Below are 20799 nucleotides of genomic sequence, written 5' to 3' on the forward strand. Positions count from 1 at the left end.
CTCTTACAGGTCCCATTATATTATTCCCCTGATGGACGCAGTACCTAAGATCGAGCCACCTGTAGGCACAATAATCAGCAGAGTCTTAATTAAATCCCCCCTACTCTGGTACAAAACCCTATTGTAGAGTTCCGACAGTCAGGAGATCGGTTTATGTTGGCACAGGCGACAGTGGAACTAAGTATTGCGACATCATTGCAGTACTGAATGGGAACATGGCTACATAGGTGCAACACATTCTGGCTGCACTGGCGAATGCTGATCAGTATGTAATGATGGAGAATGATCTAATCACCCACCTGTCACAATCTGACTCGAAAAGGCTTGAGAAATAGCTGCACACAGAGGAGTCGGGAGACCGCATACCCTCGCAGTTGCTTTGTGACCTGCAGGCTCTCATGGACAGTGCCGTAAACAATGATATACTATTTAACTCTGGCAGTCATGCCCATCACCTGATGCACAGAAAATATTAATGTTGTGTGCTGATGATTTAGATGCACTCAGGGAGGCTTGCGTGCCTCAGCGATACAGATGGCCGTACCGTAGGTGCAACCACAACGGAGGGGTATCTGTTGAGAGGCCAGACAAACGTGTGGTTCCTGAAGAGGGGCAGCAGCCTTTTCAGTAGTTGCAGGGGCAACAGTCTGGATGATTGACTGATCTGGCCTTGCAACATTAACCAAAACGGCCTTGCTGTGCTGGTACTGCGAACGGCTGAAAGCAAGGGGAAACTACAGCCGTAATTTTTCCCGAGGACATGCAGCTTTACTGTATGATTAAATGATGATGGCATCCTCTTGGGTAAAATATTCCGGAGGTAAAATAGTCCCCCATTCGGATCTCCGGGCGGGGACTACTCAGGAGGATGTCGTTATCAGGAGAAAGAAAACTGGCGTTCTACGGATCGGAGCGTGGAATGTCAGATCCCTTAATCGGGCAGGTAGGTTAGAAAATTTAAAAAGGGAAATGGATAGGTTAAAGTTAGATATAGTGGGAATTAGTGAAGTTCGGTGGCAGGAGGAACAAGACTTCTGGTCAGGTGATTACAGGGCTATAAACACAAAATCAAATAGGGGTAATGCAGGAGTAGGTTTAATAATGAATAGGAAAATAGGAATGCGGGTAAGCTACTACAAACAGCATAGTGAACGCATTATTGTGGCCAAGATAGATACGAAGCCCACACCTACTACAGTAGTACAAGTTTATATGCCAACTAGCTCTGCAGATGACGAAGAAATTGAAGAAATGTACGATGAAATAAAAGAAATTATTCAGATAGTGAAGGGAGACGAAAATTTAATAGTAATGGGTGACTGGAATTCGAGTGTAGGAAAAGGGAGAGAAGGAAACATAGTAGGTGAATATGGATTGGGGCTAAGAAATGAAAGAGGAAGCCGCCTAGTAGAATTTTGTACAGAGCACAACTTAGTCATAGGTAACACTTGGTTTAAGAATCATGAAAGAAGGTTGTATACGTGGAAGAACCCTGGAGATACTAAAAGGTATCAGATAGATTATATAATGGTAAGACAGAGATTTAGGAACCAGGTTTTAAGTTGTAAGACATTTCCAGGGGCAGATGTGGACTCTGACCACAATCTATTGGTTATGACCTGTAGATTAAAACTGAAGAAACTGCAAAAATGTGGGAAATTAAGGAGATGGGACCTGGATAAACTGAAAGAACCAGAGGTTGTACAGAGTTTCAGGGAGAGCATAAGGGAACAATTGACAGGAATAGGGGAAAGAAATACAGTAGAAGAAGAATGGGTAGCTCTGAGGGATGAAGTAGTGAAGGCAGCAGAGGATAAAGTAGGTAAAAAGACGAGGGCTGCTAGAAATCCTTGGGTAACAGAAGAAATATTGAATTTAATTGATGAAAGGAGAAAATATAAAAATGCAGTAAATGAAGCAGGCAAAAAGGAATACAAACGTCTCAAAAATGAGATCGACAGGAAGTGCAAAATGGCTAAACAGGGATGGCTAGAGGACAAATGTAAGGATGTAGAGGCTTATCTCACTAGGGGTAAGATAGATACTGCCTACAGGAAAATTAAAGAGACCTTTGGAGAGAAGAGAACCACGTGTATGAATATCAAGAGCTCAGATGGCAACCCAGTTCTAAGCAAAGAAGGGAAGGCAGAAAGGTGGAAGGAGTATATAGAAGGTTTATACAAGGGTGATGTACTTGAGGACAATATTATGGAAATGGAAGAGGATGTAGATGAAGACGAAATGGGTGATACGATACTGCGTGAAGAGTTTGACAGAGCACTGAAAGACCTGAGTCGAAACAAGGCCCCCGGAGTAGACAACATTCCATTAGAACTACTGACGGCCTTGGGAGAGCCAGTCATGACAAAACTCTACGAGCTGGTGAGCAAGATGTATGAGACTGGCGAAATACCCTCAGACTTCAAGAAGAATATAATAATTCCAATCCCAAAGAAAGCAGGTGCTGACAGATGTGAAAATTACCGAACAATAAGTTTAATAAGTCACAGCTGCAAAATACTAACGCGAATTCTTTACAGACGAATGGAAAAACTGGTAGATGCGGACCTCGGGGAGGATCAGTTTGGATTCCGTCGAAATGTTGGAACACGTGAGGCAATACTGACCTTACGACTTATCTTAGAAGAAAGATTAAGAAAAGGGAAACCTACGTTTCTAGCATTTGTAGACTTAAAGAAAGCTTTTGACAATGTTGACTGGAATACTCTTTTTCAAATTCTAAAGGTGGCAGGGGTAAAATACAGGGAGCGAAAGGCTATTTACAATTTGTACTGAAACCAGATGGCAGTCATAAGAGTCGAGGAGCATGAAAGGGAAGCAGTGGTTGGGAAAGGAGTGAGACAGGGTTGTAGCCTCTCCCCGATGTTATTGAATCTGTATATTGAGCAAGCAGTAAAGGAAACAAAAGAAAAATTTGGAGTAGGTATTAAAGTCAATGGAGAAGAAATAAAAACTTTGAGGTTCGCCGATGACATCGTAATTCTGTCAGAGACGGCAAAGGACTTGGAAGAGCAGTTGAACGGAATGGACAGTGTCTTGAAAGGAGGATATAAGATGAACATCAACAAAAGCAAAACGAGGATAATGGAATGTAGTCCAATTAAATCGGGTGATGCTGAGGGAATTAGATTAGGAAATGAGACACTTAAAGTAGTAAAGGAGTTTTGCTATTTAGGAAGTAAAATAACTGATGACGGTCGAAGTAGAGAGGATATAAAATGTAGACTGGCAATGGCAAGGAAAGCGTTTCTGAAGAAGAGAAATTTGTTAACATCGAATATAGATTTAAGTGTCAGGAAGTCATTTCTGAAAATATTTGTTTGGAGTGTAGCCATGTATGGAAGTGAAACATGGACGATAACTAGTTTGGACAAGAAGAGAATAGAAGCTTTCGAAATGTGGTGCTACAGAAGAATACTGAAGATAAGGTGGATAGATCACGTAACTAATGAGGAGGTATTGAATAGGATTGGGGAGAAGAGAAGTTTGTGGCACAACTTGACTAGAAGAAGGGATCGGTTGGTAGGACATGTTTTGAGGCATCAAGGGATCACAAATTTAGCATTGGAGGGCAGTGTGGAGGGTAAAAATCGTAGAGGGAGACCGAGAGATGAGTACACTAAGCAGATTCAGAAGGATGTAGGTTGCAGTAGGTACTGGGAGATGAAGAAGCTTGCACAGGATAGAGTAGCATGGAGAGCTGCATCAAACCAGTCTCAGGACTGAAGACCACAACAACAACAACACAACACTCAAATTGTCGATCTTGTGGCACAAGTCACTGCTTCGCAAATGTCACACCCTCGTCTACACAGTGCCATCGCTCAGCGAGGGGATAAAGTCGATCAACATCAGCAGCCAAAATCTGATGGTACCATAAGAAGTTTTGTTTGGACGCACAAAAATTCAACTGCCTATATGAGATGGGAAATGCAGTGGGGAATCAGTGATGATGGTGCTCCCAAAAGCAGCTGTCACTTATTTGTCGAAGAGCGATACACAAAGCAGCAGTTTTTCATAGACGGGAGCAGAGATACTGGTGTATCCAGCTACTTGTCTGCCACACTGCAACCGTGATAACTGCCACCTTTTTGTCACCAGTGGATCTTCAGTTCAAACTTACGGTTTGGTGACATTGTACCTCGATCTAGGTCTGTGGTGTAAGTCTGAGTGATAGTTCATAGTGGCAGATGTGGAACACCCCATTCTCAGGGCCAATTTCTTGTTGTTTTATAGACTTTTACCAGACCTCCGACATCACTGTCTCCTTGACACTACTACCAGTTAAACCCGCCATGGATGATTACATTGTGTCACTGGTACTACTGTACTTTTGTATCACAGGCAAATTGCCATACGTAGAACTTCTCAAGGAGTTCCCAGAACTTAACTGACATATGCCTATGCTAACCAAGGAGGTTAAAATAAAGGGAGATGGTGCTACCTATGCTGAGTATAGGAATTGGCTGGGACCAGGGGCCACAGTAGTTCACCATCTTAAGTTGATCAGAACAAGCTTTTCTCCATAAAAACCCTGTATGATACTTGCCGTACTTGGATACAAAATACTTTCATCGAGAAAGCCACATAATCAGAAAGTTGGCACCTTAATTCTTTGATGCAAAATTTCATTCTTTACGCATGGCCTTCGTCATGGCAGTAGTAGCTTAAACTTGCTCTCTGTACTTAAAGCCACTGAACCGACAGTCACATCTGTACTTAGTCACGTATGTACTTAGATACAACATACTTTTGTCAAAAAACCCACATAATCAGAAAGAAGAAACTTAATTTTTTGATGTGAAATTGCAGTCTTTAAGGATGGCATACATTATGGCAGTAGTAGCTCACTGTACCTGGATTTTTCCAATCATTTCACTACCAAAATAAATGACATTCAGAATGTCAGCACTGAAATAGTGCTTTTTAGTCAGAAGAACCTGACAAATTTTTATGAAAAATGTTAAACTTGCTCTCTCTACTTACAGCCACTGACTTGACATGCATATCTGATTACCGGTATGTACCTGGATACAAAATACCTTTGTGGTGGAATACTCATAATCATAATGGTAACAATTAGTTGATGCAAAATTTCATTTGTTATGCTGAAACAGCTGATTATTTTTAGTCCATTAGCTGTATCTGTTCACATTATATGAACTTTCAAACCATATCACTACAAAAACAGAGTTTCACAATGACGGCAGTGAAATGGTGCTTTGTAGTCCAGAAACACATTGTATGAGAATTGTGTGACATAAGGTACAATTAAGCATTCCCACTAAAATGAAAAACACACATTTTCTTCACAGCTCTTTTTTCCACCTTCATAAAACTTTCAGATAATTCTAAATAATATCTAATTCGTTTGTTAAATTTGCATATTCCAGAATACAAACTTATCATGAGTTTGTCATACATAAGTGAACTATAAAGCACCAAACAAAATGTAGGTGTAGTCAGTATTCCGTTGCATCTGCAAATCCTAAATCTAAGGGCAGGATTAAAACAATAGTTGATACAGGAGAACAACAAGGAATACTTTAAGGTCAAAAAAGGGATATGATAAGACAACTACTGCTTTCCTTTCATGCCTTTTAACTCTTATACCGCTTTCTGGTTTTTATATAAGTTTAGTTGTAATCTACAGTTCATAACAAATAAATTGCAGTCAGAATCCGCATCTGCCCCTGGAAATGTTTTACAGTTTGAAATTCGATTCCAAAATCTCTTATCTTACCGTTATCTAATCAGTCTGAAACCTCTCGGTGTTTCTGTGTCTCTTCCGTGTACACAACCTTTTTATCATTCTTAAACCACAAGTTAATGATGATTAAATTCCGTTCTGTGCAAAATTGTACCAGGTGAGCTCCTCTTTCATTCCTTTCACCCAGTCGATATTACCCTATTATTTTTCCTTCTCATCCTTCAATCTATTCATTTCCAAACATAGCAAATGAAGAAACATGGTTTACTGGTGAACTGAAAAAATTAAGATGTATTTTACTGCCATTGCATGTTGATTTCACAACAGTAACAGATCCCAGGGCAAAGGAAATGTTGGCTAGCAAATATTTACAGACTAAAAGATTTTATCGTAAAGATGTATAAGAAGCCAAAAAGAAGAGCAGTTAAAGTTTCTTTTAGCTCACGGCCTGTGCAAGGCAATGTGGGATCTGATCAGTGAACACAGACAGAAACCCACCTTTCCCATAAGCTTTTGTAGTCCACATAATTTTCACAATTATTTTAGTGGCATTGTGTAAAAACACTAAGGTGGAATCCCCGATCTGAATACAAACCCTGCAGCTGCTATAAGAAATGACACAGTTCATAAAGAGAAAATTGAGGGAATTAAAAAAATGAAATAATTAAAAACAGTAAGATCTTACCAGCTTTGCGATGGGATATGTATAGGATGTGTACTGTGTCTGCTGGCATATACTTGGACTTTCTGAAACTTGCAGAGACAATACCAGCACATGTGTTGTAGAGTGTTGCGATCATCCACTTTTTGAGAAAACTGAAGCACGTGATAAAACTGGACTACTGCAAACCCATCTTCCTACGTCTAGGAGTGATGACAATATGTCTTCAACTGTCTCATGTATGTGAAGAGAAATCAAGATGCATTCGACAAAAATAGTAATATCCACAATTTAAGTGAACGGAATGAGAAGAACATAGATGTGCCAAGCTGTTGACTCTTCATAACATGTGACAGTTTTCTGGCAGTGACTATTATGCTGTTCAGTCATCTAAATACTGAAATGCAGTCCATAGAACTTGTGCAGTTTTGAAAAATGATATCACATGATCTATGCCAAAACCAGTGTACATTTTGAATGTGCTCTTTGACAGTGAAACAGCAAATTGGACTGCCAAAACAGTGCATTACTATATGAAATCAAGTGAAGGTCTCACTCTATTACGAAAAGGAAAGTTGCTACTTACCATATAGCAGAGATACTGAATTGCAGATAGGCACAATAAAAGACTGTCACAAAAAAAAGCTTTCGGACAGTAAGGCCTTCGTCAAAAATAGATGACAGACACACGCATACACACTCAAGAAAACACAACTCACACACAGATGGATGCAGTCTCAGCAAGCAGCAGCACTAGTGCATGACGCGAATGGCAACTGGGTGGGGGTGAGGAGGAGGCTGGAGCAGGGAGGGGAAGGGATTGTAAGCAGCAGCACTAGTGCATGACACGAATGGCAACTGGGTGGGGGTGAGGAGGAGGCTGGAGCAGGGAGGGGAAGGGATTGTAAGGTAGGGGTGGTGATAGTGATGTGCTGCTAGGGAGCATGCAGGGACGAGGTGGAGAGATGGTAGAGCAGCTATGTGCAGTCAGGAGGTTGGACAGAGGGCAGAGAAGAGGTGGATTGGATAAAAACGGGGGTGGGGGGTAGCGGAAAAGGAGAGAAGGGAAAAGACTGCAAACGATGGTGGAATGAGGGCTGTGTAGTGCTGGAAAGAGAACAGAGAAGGGGCTGGATGGGAAAAGACAATGACTAACGAAGGTTGAGGCCAGGTGGATGAGGAGAAAGTAGGATATATTGCAGGGAAAGTTCCCACCTGTGCAATTCAGAAAAGCTGGTGTTGGTGGGGAGTATCCGTGTGGCAAAGGCTGTGAAGTAGTCATTGAAATGAAGGATATCATGTTTGGCAGCATGCTCAGCAACAGAGTGGTCCTCATGTTTCTTGGCCACAGTTTGCCAGTCTCCATTCATGCGGACAGATAGCTTGTTGGTTGAGTAGACTGCTTTAGCCAAGTATAAGATTTGCAGTTTAATGTGAATTCTAACCATTTCCATTATTGACAACAAAAAGCGATATAAGTTAATCCAAATGTCAGTGGCAATACAATGAGATACAACTGCAGTTCAATAAATTGAATAAAATGCAGCAATGGGGGAAAAATAGGGCCAAAAGCAAAGTAAACAAGCTTTTTTTCTTTAAATTGACTGGAAGTGCACTTGATAATAACTCCATCAATAGGAGAAGATTAAATACATGAGATCACAAAGAGAAAGGATTGTCCTCATAAGTACAAACTACTTGGCAAGAGTATGAAGAAATGTTCCACCAATAGCAGAGAGCAAAGGCAAAAAAATGTGAGACAGGAAAGGGAATAAAGAAAGTTTGAAGAAATAAATGAATCATCATTGCTGTACTGTAATGGTGAGTTTCTACTGAGGTTCAGTTATGTAGCATCACATACAATCTGTTTAAGTGAATAAAATTTTTCAAAAGAGGGTGTTTTTGGTACAGTTTCATAGTATGTGGGCATTGGAGAAACTCTTAGATGAAATAGGCCAACCAGCCAGTAATGAAATTTTAGTTATTAAGGACAGTCCTGTGTGTATTCATGACATTTAGTTGCTTTTCCTGACAACATTGGAAATTACCATGAAAATAACTCCAGACCTGTGTGTGCAGTGTAATGAACATCTTGCTACCTTGTGTGGTGCACTAACAAGTGTGGGCTGGTACACTCCCAGCCCAAGTGTGGTTTGCAGTCAGTTCCCCACACTCACTAACTCTAATGATGGGCTACTCCCCAAATCCCACATTAGAAACTATGATACGCAAACGATTAAAATAAGATAGCACACAGAAAAAATTGTATACAGGACACATAGATGGTGCACATAAATTACACTTCTTGGTGTATTTCAGAACTGTAACAGTCTGAAAGAAATGATGTTGTATTGACAAATTTTAATATAAGCAACAAGTGGCTCTGAAAATCTGCATGAACGACTGACTGAAATTAATATTATACAGTGAGAAATATTGAATGATGTTAAGCCACGTGCATCACACAACTTCCTACAGTATGTCAGTTGTATTTATTCAGTCTAGTGGCATTAAAAATTTTAAAATAAAGGTGCTAATCATGCATCATTTTCTTGTTGTCCTTCACTACACATGCCAAAACTGTAGCTAATTAAAATGATGAACATGACATAACAAGGAATGTGTGTCATTTTATGTATGAAATTCGCAGTAAGGGGAGGGGGGACTGGAGAGGAAGAGACAGGAAAGTTGGAAGGAGGAAGGAGGAGGTGGTCGAAGAAAGTAGCAGACAAACAGAAGGAGAATAAATCTACAAAGCTTTACTTTTACATAAATTAACTTATGTTCTAGGAATGTTGAATATAGTTCCCATGCTGCACTAACATACCTAAAGGACTCAATGAAATGAACTTATTTCTAGAATAATGTATCAGTTTGATTTAAAAAGTGACATTTTAACTGAAGTACCTCTCTTTCCTGACAGTCCTGACCAAGCAGCAACTTAGTAACAATGCAAGCATTTACAACCCAATTAGTCTTCTAATAATGTGTGTTACTCACCTTGAAAAATAATTAGTTTGGTGTATTTACATCTAATTTTGTCCTTGTGGGCAAAATCATTTTGCATTTTTGTCCCATGGGCTATTCTCAATTGTAAGAATCTTTTAGCAATGGCTATTAGAAGTAAATCCAGATGATTGTCCAGAGGCAGTTGGTCTTTCACATGAGCACTCAAGTTCAGGAATAATGGCTTGTTTATGCACACACCCAAAACTTCTTTTACCATGAAATCAGTAGTATTTTTCAGACAACTACATTTGCCACCCTTATTGCTATAATGGAAAACTTATGCTGCACTTATACCGACTTCAGCTACATCATCTGCAGCTATAATAAGAGCACCAAGGCTCTTTCTCTGTATCAGGGAGATGCACCACAAAGAGCAGTGACACAGGTTTCACACTTAACTTTATGCTCCAAATATTTGAGTACAAAATCAGCTAGGTATACAGCAACACAAACAGATAGATCAGACTGACTGTCACTGCTCAGGATGTAGCCATGGTTATGGGTAACAATATGATCACTCTTGGCTGAAAGCAGACATTTACTATTTGTTGTTAAATTGATACACTCCACAGATGTGAAGGTGCTTGCAACAGTAAGGATTAGCAAATGTTCAAGTCTAGTACAGTTCTCTTTCTGAGATTCTCTCAGCTCATGTTTTACCAGGACTTTTTTATAAGCTGACATGAAGTGCCTGCCAGTTGGATTATTATTCCAACCTCCACAGAACCCTATTATACCAAACATAATTTCCAAATGGCCATGCAAACATTTGTGCATCAGCAAAAATTTAAACACAGGTGTACAACCCTCACTTTGTATTCATGTATCATACAGATGACATAAACTTGTGATACAAACGAAGAATCCAACAAACCCAGTTCTTCTGTTTTAATGACTAGCTCACCAGTGGCTTTCAGTTTTAGAGTAAGCAGGTATTGACTCACTTCAGTGATGAAGTTGTTCACTGCTTCTTAGTCTCCAGCATTTATAGATTTCTTCCAACTGTTTTGGATCTTGCTTCTTGAATTCATTATGTTGAAAAGGCGATTTGTTATTCTTATGAATCTGAATGCGCCACTATAGCCAAGAAAACCCGGTGTACCTAAGTAAGATGTTTCCTCTAGAGCATCAGCAACTGAATCACTTAACAGCTGAGCCTTTTATATATTTTAAATATGTACGAGGGTCACTCCAAAAGAAATGCACACTATTTTTGTAAAAATACAGTTTTCATTCTGCATGTGTGAAAGTTTTATGGTGGTAGATACATCCTTCCCACTTGTTTTCAAACTTAGTTCAACCTGTTCATGTGAGTGGCGCCATCACAGCATGTCTTCAAGATGGCTGCCACACTTGACGTTGTCAGAAGCAACGTGCTGTCATAAAATTCCTATGGTGTGAAAATGGGACAGTGAGAAACACTCACAAGAGGTTGGAAAAGGTGTATGGAGTGCTGCTGTCGATCACAGTTCAGTTGGTGGGCAAGCAGATTACGTGATGAAAGCGGGCACGGCAATATTGAGGATTGTCCTCGCAGCGGCAGGCCTCGTTCTGCATACACTCCAGACATGCCAAGTGGAACCACCATAAACTTCAAGCTCGACTAAGTCATGTTCGACCACATAGGCAATAGCAGGATGTTTTGCTGTTTCACGACAATGCACGGCCACATGTCAGTCAAAAAACCATGGGAGTGATCACAAAACTTGGATGGACAACACTGAAACACCCACCTTACAGCCCTGACCTGGCTCCACGTGACTATCATCTCTTTGGGAAACTGAAAGGCTCTCTTCGTGAAACAGGGTTTGACGATAATGACTCCCTTGTGCACGCTGCCAAACAGTGGCTCCAACAGATTGGTCCAGAATTTTACCATGCGTGTATTCAGGCACTGGTTCCAAGATGGCGTAAGGCAGTTGAGAGGGATGGAAATTATGTGGAGAAATGAAAATATTGTTCTAAAGGATGTATCTACACACTGTAAAACTTTCAAACATGTAGAATAAAAGATGGATTAAAAAAAAATAGTGTGCATTTCTTTTGGAGTGACCCTCATACATCTAATCATTTACAATAAGAAAATAGATTCTAATTTTTTCCAGAAACAGATGCTAATTTCACCAAAAATAAATGCAAATTTCACCAGAAATAGATCTACATTTTCAAGGCCCTATATACATGGCTCTTAATAGCACACCCAACACACATCACTCCGATTTCTTAACTCAAGAAGGCACACAGGATATTCCATCTACATCTACACAACATGATTACTCTGCAATTCACATTTAAGTGCTTGGCAGAGGGTTCATCGAACCACAATCATACTATCTCCCTCCCATTCCACTCCCGAACAGCATGCGGGAAAAACGAACACCTAAACCTTTCTGTTCGAGCTCTAATTTCTCTTATTTTATTTTGATGATTATTCCTACATATGTAGGTTGGGCTCAACAAAATATTTTCGCATTCGGAAGAGAAAGTTGGTGACTGAAATTTCGTAAATAGATCTCGCCGCGACGAAAAATATCTTTGCTTTAATGACTTCCATCCCAACTTGCGTATCATATCTGCCACACTCTCTCCCCTATTATGTGATAATACAAAACGAGCTGCCCTTTTTTCCACCCTTTCGATGTCCTCCGTCGATCCCACCTGGTAAGGATCCCAAACCGCGCAGCAATTTTCTAACAGAGGACAAACGAGTGTAGTGTAAGCTGTCTCTTTAGTGGACTTATTGCATCTTCTAAGTGTCCTGCCAATGAAACGCAACCTTTGGCTCGCCTCCCCACAATATTATCTATGTGGACTTTCCAACTGAAGTTGTTCGTAATTTTTACACCCAGGTACTTAGTTGAATTGACAGCCTTGAGAATTGTACTATTTATCGAGTAATCAAATTCCAATGGATTTCTTTTGGAACTCATGTGGATCACCTCACACTTTTCGTCATTTAGCGTCAACTGCCACCTGCCACACCATAGAGCAATCTTTTCTAAATCGTTTTACAACTGATACTGGTCTTTGGATGATCTTACTAGATGGTATTTACAGCATCATCTGTGAACAACCTAAGAGAACTGCTCAGATTGTCACCCAGGACATTTATATAGGTCAGGAACAGCAGAGGTCCCAGGACACTTCCCTGGGGAACACCTGATATTTTTCAGTTTTACTCTATGATTTGCCGTCTATTACTATGAACTGCAACCTTCTTGACAGGAAATCGCGAATCCAGTCGCACAACTGAGATGATACCCCATAGGCCCGCAGCTTGATTAGAAGTCGCTTGTGAGGAACGGTGTCAAAAGCTTTCCGTAAATCTAGAAATACGGAATCAACTTGAGATCCCCTGTCGATAGCGGCCATCACTTTGTGCGAATAAAGAGCTAGCTGTGTTGCACAAGAACGATGTTTTCTGAAACCATGCTGATTACGTACCAATAGATCATTCCCTTTGAGGTGATTCATAGTGTTTTAATACAGTATATGCTCCAAAACCCTACTGCAAACCAACATAATGATATAGGTCTGTAGTTCAATGGATTACTCCTACTACCCTTCTTAAACACTGGCGTGACCTGCGCAATTATCCAATCTGCAGGTACAGATCTATCGGTGAGCGAGCGGTTGTATATGATTGCTAAGTAAGGGAGCTATTGTATCAGCGTAATCTGAAAGGAACCTAATCAGTATACAATCTGGACCTGAAGACTTGGCCATATCAAGCGATTTGAGTTGCTTCGCAACCCCTAAGGTATCTACTTCTAAAAAAACTCACGCTAGCAGCTGTTCGTGTTTCAGATTCTGGAATATTCCATTTGTCTTCCCTGGTGAAGGAATTTCGAAAAACTGCGTTCAATAACTCCGCTTTAGCGGCACAGTCGTCAGTAACAGTACCATTGGCACTGCGCAGCGACGGTATTGACTGTGTCTCGCCGCTTGTGTACTTTACATATGACCAGAATTTCTTCGGATTTTCTACCAAGTTTCGAGACAATGTTTCGTTGAGGAACCTATTAAAGGCATCTCGCATTGAAGTCCGTGCCAAATTTTGCGCGTCTGTAAATTTTAGCCAATCTTCGAGATTTCGCGTTCTTCTGAACTTTGCATGCTTTTTCCGTTGCCTGTGCAACAGCGTTCGAACCTGTTTTGTGTACCATGGCGGATCAGTTCCATCTCTTACCAATTTATGAGGTATGACTCTCTCAATTGCTGTTGCTACTATATCTTTGAATTTGAGCCACATCTCGTTTACATTTGCATAGTCAGTTCGGAAGGAATGGAGATTGTCTCTTAGGAAGGCTTCTAGTGACACTTTATCTACTTTTTTTAAATAACCTTATTTTGCGTTTGTTTCTGGTGCGTTTGGAAGAAACGGTATTGAGCCTAACTATAACGACCTTGTGATCACTAATACCTATATCAGTCATGATGCTCTCTATTAGCTCTGGATTGTTTGTGGCTAAGAGGCCAAGTGTGTTTTTTCAACCATTTACAATTCGCGTGGGTTCGTGGAGTAACTGCTCGGAATAATTTTCGGAGAAAGTATTCAGGACAGTCTCGGAAGATGTTTTCTGCCTACCACCGGTTTTGAACAAATATTTTTGCCAACATAACGAGGGAAAGTTGAAGTCCCCACCAACTATAACCGTATGAGTGGGGTATTTATTTGTTACGAGACTCAAATTTTCTCTGAACTGTTCAGCAACTATATCATCGGAGTCTGGGGGTCGGTAGTAGGAGCCAATTAACAACTCAGTTCGGCTGTTAAGTATAACCTCCACCCATACCAATTCGCACGGAGTATCTACTTCGACTTCACTACAAGATAAACCACTACTGACAGACACAAGCACTTCACCACCAATTCTGCCTAATGTATCTTTGCTGAACACCGTCTGAGACTTTGTAAAAATTTCCGCATAACTTATTTCAGGCTTTAGCCAGCTTTCTGTACCTATAACAATTTCAGCTTCTGTGCTTTCTATTAGTGCTTGAAACTCAGGGACTTACCCAACACAACTACAACAATTTACAACTACAATTCCGACTATTCCTTGATCCAAGCACGTCCTGTATTTGCCATGCATCCTTTGAGATTGCAGCCCACCCCGTACTTTCCCGAGGCCTTCTAACCTAAAAAACCGCCCAGTCCACACCACACAGCCTCCGCTACCCGTGTAGCCACCAGCTGAGTGTAGTGAACTCCTGACCTATTCGGCGGAACCAGAAACCCCACCACCCTATGGCGCAAGTCAAGGAATCTGCAGCCAACACGGTCACAAGACCGTCTGAGCCTCTGATTCAGACCCTCCACCTGGCTCTGCACCAAAGGTCAGCAGTCGCTTCTGTCAATGATGCTGCAGATGGTGAGCTCCATCTTCATCTCGTAAGCAAGACCAGCAGCCTTCACCTAATCAGTTAGCTGCTGGAATCCAGAGAGAATTTCCTCAGATCCAAAGCGACACACGTCATTAGTGCCGACATGTGCCACCACCTGCAGCTGGCTGCACCCTGCGCTCTTCATGGCATCTGGAAGGACCCTTTCCACATCAGGAATGACTCCACCCGGAATGCACACAGAGTGCACACTGGATTTCTTCCCCTCCTTAGCCGCCATATCCCTAAGGGGCCCCATTATGTGCCTGACATTGTAGCTCCCAACTACCAATAAGCCCACCCTCTGCGATTGCCTGGACCTTGAAGGCTGAGAATCATCCTCTGAAACAGAGCAGGCTGCTGCATCTGGCTCAGCCAGAGACAGCATCTCAAACCTGTTTGTCAGACGCACCGGGGAGGCTTTCTGATCTGCCTCCGGGGACGTCTTTCGCTGCCTGCCACGCCATGGAACGACCTCCCAATCAACCACAGGTTAGGGCTCAGCCCCACTGTGGGCAGCAACTGGGGCAACCACAGCTGCAGACCGATCTGGGGACAGACGGGACGAGGTTGACATCCCCGTGATACCCAAGTCCGGCTTCCCACAGTGGTGCCCATTGGCAACAGCCTCAAGCTGCACGACTGAAGTTAGCGCCGCCTGCAGCTGTGAGCGAAGGGATGCCAACTCAGCCCTCATCCGAACACAGCAATCACAGTCCCTGTCCATTCTAATCGCTGTTGAACAACAGTTACTGAAACACGAGTCCGTGCCATCTGGCAAACACACAAAGAATGTATGAACTAACGTGTACAAATGCCTAACGGCTGCGCTACAATCTGACTGAATTTTGGATTTCTGTAACTAAAACTCAAAATTACACCTCCTATACGAAACTATGTAAGAAATAAGTGAGCTAGGAGTATACGACTTGCTGCTGGCAGTTTCTTATCCAACGGCGGCAGGAAGCACACTGGCTGTGACCAACCGACACTGGCCATTCAAAACAAAAACAGAAGACAAACGACTACGCGAATTTACACTATTCAGGTACTAAAGTGCGATGCTACAATTCTGAAATACTATAATATGCCTGAAATTTATGAATTAAACAATGCAAGTACCCAAAAACACGCAAAGAAATTAAGAATTAAGCTATGTAACAAATAAGTGAGCTAGGAGTATACGACTTGCTGCTGGCAGCTGCTTATCCAACGGCAGCAGGAAGCACATTCTCTGCATCTGGCTCAACCTCTGGGGCTGTCTTTCGCTGCCTGCCACGCCTTGGAACGACCTCCCAATAAACCACAGGGATTTTCTTTTCATGCTATAACGACTGAATTTTTGTGCCCTTATTTAACTTTAAATAGCATTGGACAATCCACTAACTGTGAATTATATACAGTAGTTGCTATAAGTGAGTGCATACATGGAATTGATAATTATTGAGTTTGTGATCATTACCTTTTTATATTCTTTGAGAGAGTTACTAATATATATGGCTTGATGTCTCGGCTCAGCTCTCAGAAGATATATATCAATGTCATCCTGGGTTCTGAGTGACCTAGCCTCCCTTTTCAACCATCCCCAGCTTATCTGTCTCTCCTAATCAACAAAGGAACTATTAAGGGGTGTTTTAAGTGTAGTGCATGTATCTGTGTACCATCTGTGGCATTATGGCTCCCAAATGTAAGGTCTGATTTAAATGCAATTTATTTCACGTGAAAGCTGGTTTAATTGGGATGGTTCTTGGCTGTGTTCCATGAACATCTGTTTATTCATTTACATTTCATGAGCTAAATTATGTAAAAATGTTCTCCGCCAGTACACTTTCTTGATATACGCTATGTAATATGTAATAGCTATATAAAGTTACATAGTACCATATCGTAGAGCTCAAAAACATCTAAATAAAAGTCCATGAGAATATATGTTTATCTTTTACACTTGACCAACAGTGATGATTTTTTGTTTCTTGAAGTCGTCTGTTTCAGCACCTACAAAGCAGAAAAAGAGAGATAGTGACTCAACTGTAAAAGATAAACATATGTTCTCACAGACTTTTTGTAGTTCTTTTTGAGGTCTACAATTCAGTATTAAATCAAATGTTTTTGCCCCAATAGGTTAAGCAGCCTATTGCAAGAGAGCACAATGGCTATCCACTGTACTCCGATCTGATTTACCATTATTGCACTGCCACAGTGGTTCGCACACTGCACTTGCATTTGGGAGGATGATGGTTCAAATTGAAGTTCAATCATCCAGATTTAGGTTTTCTGCGATTTCCCTAAACCACTTGAGGCAAATGCTGGGAAGGGTCCTTTGAAAGGACACAGCTGATATTCTTCCCCATCCAGGACACCATCCAAGCTTGTGCTCCTTCTCTAACCTCAAAGTCGATGGCACATTAAACACAATCTTCCTTCCTTCCTATTGCCATTGCATATTGCTTGTGTTATCTAAATTAGCTAAATATATACTAAAACATAGTCAATGAATATATATGTGTGATTAAAGAAAAGAAACATGTAAACAGCATAACTGAAAAAATCTCACATTACAATTTTGTATTTTGTGCCAGTAGGTATTTGTGTGTTTGTAGAGATAGGATGTGGGTCATAATGTTTCTTTTAGTAAAATATCAAGTTTAAAACCCATGAAATAAAACTTAATTAAAATTTTTTAAAAATCCCAACAAAAATGTAAAAAATAATATGTATATCCCCTTAAAGATAACATTTTGATCCAAGCATTATCATGTTGGGGGGCTGCTAAGTAAATAAAATAAAAAACAGAAAACATTTAAAAATGATAAAGTATGAAGTTTAAATATGAGTATTCTATGTAGACAACATAAGTAAATATCAAAAGAACAACATGAAATCATTAACTCCAAGTCTTAATTAATTTACTCTGAAAAATTCGGAATATAGATGCAACTCACACGACTGCCAGTTTGGGTCTGGAATATAGATCCAACTCACATGACTGCCAGTTTGGGTCTTTACACTTGGCCATGCTCCGCACACTGCATACTGTGCTTTGCGTGGCTTGCACTCATTACTTATTCGTTAAGTACTCACTGATCAGCCACAACATTATGACCACTACCCACCGCAACACTGGTTGCCACTTGGTGGTGTTGTGGGAGTGTGACACGGTAACAAAAGTATGTAAGTGCAGCAGACACGTATGGGGGATCACCCTAGCAAAGATATGGGCTGCAAATGTGTATATCTATTAAGAAAAGCAACTTTCGCCAAAGAAAAATTACTAATACACAGAGTTTGTGAACGAATGTCTTGAAAATGGCAAAGCTTGTCGAGTGCTCACGTGCTGCTGTCGGGAGCATCAGCGGAGTGGTAGAAGGACAGTGAAACCACCATTAGGCGTTAAATAGTTGGACTTCCACAACTCTTCACAAAATGTGGTGATCAGAGACTTGTCTGCTAGGTAAAGTAGGATAGATGGGGACCTGTGGTACTCTGCCAAAAGAGCACCTTGCCAGTCAATGCACAAATGTTTTGAAGCACAGTGGTCCTCCTACGTTGTTGAGCATGGAGCTGAACAGCAGACCACCCCTTCATGTACGATTGCAGTGGGCATGGGACAATCAGGCTTTGAATGTCGATAAATGGAAATGTGTTGGCTCTTCGGGTGAATCATGGTTGTGCTACACTAGGTCAGTAGTTGACTCCATAAAAGCCATCATCAAGGTGAATGGCAGTGTGAAATGTGCAGCATGCCACAGGTACAGGCTGGTGGGAACAGTATTATGCCATGGGAGACATTCTCCTGCACTTGCATCAGACCTGTGGTAATAATAGAGGATATGCTGACAGGAGTGAACCACCTGCATTCCTTCAGGCTTCCCTGATGGTGATGCCATCTTTCAGCAGTATAGTTGTCTGTGTCTCAGGGCCAGAATCGTGTTACATTGTTTTAAGGAGCTTTATAGTGAAGTTATTTTGATGTCTTCACTACCAAATTCACCTGATGTAAAGCCTGTGGAGCCCACCTAGGTCACTATCGGGTATCATCACCACATACGCAAATCAGTGGCGTGTTATTTATGTGAATTATATGACCTGTGCATAGATATCTAATGTGATATACTTCCAAAAACCTCCTAACAACTGTCGGATGCCTGAGATGCAGAATCAGTGATGTATTCCTTTCCAAAGACGACAAACAAAGCTGTTAAGCAGGTGGTCATAATTTTTTTGATTCATTGGTGTTTTTAAGCTGTACTATAGAAAGGATAGAGCGCAACTCACCATAAAGATGACACAGTGAGTTGCAGGCAGGTGCAACAAAGTGATTGTTACACATTGAGCTTTTGACCAATGGCTTCATCAGAAAAGGAAAGTGTACATAGTCACTCTGAGAGGCACACCTCATGCACACATGGCACTATCTTCGGCCACTGTGGTAAAAATACCATTCAGGGATCCTGACCACAGCAGCTGGAGATAACAGTCATGCGTGCGTGAGGTGTGCCTGCTTGTTTGAGTGTGCGCATGTCTCTTTATCTGAAGAAGGCTTTGGTTGAAAGCTCATTGCATAACAGTCTTCTCCTTGTGCCTGTCTGTGACACAATGTGTCATCTGTATGGTGAGTAGCGAGCTATCCTTTTCATAATATTGTTGATGTTTCAACCTGGACTTGAATTTTTGTTTGTTTGTCTCCCATGCATTCCTGTAACATTCGTCTGATTGCAATGGAACTTTGGTGAGTCATATGCTTGCCTGCAAAGGTTTCTGAGAGGATTAGAACTACCTACCTCCCATGGGTAGAGGGGGAGGCTGAGAATGTCTGGAGCAATTTCAATCAAATTTTGTATGTATGGGACTCATAATGTGTGTGTGTGTGTGTGTGTGTGTGTGTGTGTGTGTGTGTGTGTGTGTGTGTGTGTGTGTGTGTGTGTAAAAGCTAGTTTCAATAACACTGTAAAAATAATAATACACAATGAAGAGCACATGCAATGACTAGCAGTGTGTAGCATCTGTTTGATTCTACTTACCTTCAGAAGACAAAACATAACCTTCTTTGCACTTTATCTGCTGCTTGAAAAGATGTCTGTGCTCTACACTAATGCCAGAAATGTAACAATACAATTCTCCATCTGAAATTGATAATGTGAACCATCGAAACATGTAGTGACAGAAGAAACAAATGATGACATAGTAAACTGTTTTATTTACAAGATGAAGAGAGTTTAAGTTAGTAGCCTTGTAGAACGTAGTTTACGTTTTGCCATTCCATTCTTTGTTCTTTCACTTATCAATATTTTTGTGTTCATTCTTTATTCCTCTTTGTGTTCTCTCGCAGTTCAACTTTTATCTGCCTCTTCCTGCTGTAAGGTAGTAGTAAAGTTCATATATTTGCTGTAGATCTGCATTAACTTTCTCTTTCCTTTTAAGCGGAAATGCCATGGCCTATCACAAGGAAGAGGAAAAAATAAAAACCATATTTACTCTTGGAAAATTATTGTCTTCCGTAAAGAAAGGATTTAGATGAGACTAGAAATCAAATCCTGTCATTAAAACTGGGTCTAATATGAATTTCTCTTTTTTTCAGAGTGAAGCTGCAGGGTTCTGAAGGAGGAGGCCGCATATATCCTCCTTTGCTTGTAATTGACTATGGGGAAATAACGGAAGAGGAGATAAAAAAAGATATCAAAGTGTCTGTATCCTTCATGATTGAATATGAAATGGATAATAGGTTTGCACATAGTGTGGAGGTAAATGTGGATATCTTATTGTGTGTAAAATTTGATTGTACAAGTAACTTATACAGAAATGTTCTTATTACATTCAGTATCAATAAGGATAAAGGGAGATATTTACTAGCCTTATCTCAAAGAAAATGATTTATTGACACATAGTCAGCATGGATTCAGAAAATATCATTCTCTTGAAACAAAACTATCTCTTTATATTAGTGAAGTAATGAGTGGTATTGACAGAGGATGTCAGATTGATTCCAAATTTTTAGATTTCCTGAAGGCTTTCG

At 40.8% G+C, this 20799-nt stretch overlaps 1 protein-coding gene across 2 annotated transcripts in view; it reads left to right on the plus strand.

Moving 5' to 3' along the window:
• LOC126272588 (meckelin) overlaps nucleotides 1-20799 on the plus strand; it is a 221861-nt gene that overhangs the window by 72787 nt on the left and 128275 nt on the right. For both annotated transcript variants that reach the window (XM_049975514.1, XM_049975513.1), the window contains exon 7: nucleotides 20365-20527. In XM_049975514.1, coding sequence (XP_049831471.1) covers nucleotides 20365-20527 — 163 coding nt within the window. The remainder of the gene's footprint in view (nucleotides 1-20364; nucleotides 20528-20799) is intronic.

Source organism: Schistocerca gregaria, chromosome 5 (genome assembly GCF_023897955.1).
Source record: "Schistocerca gregaria isolate iqSchGreg1 chromosome 5, iqSchGreg1.2, whole genome shotgun sequence".
NCBI classification, from domain to species: Eukaryota; Metazoa; Arthropoda; class Insecta; order Orthoptera; family Acrididae; genus Schistocerca; species Schistocerca gregaria.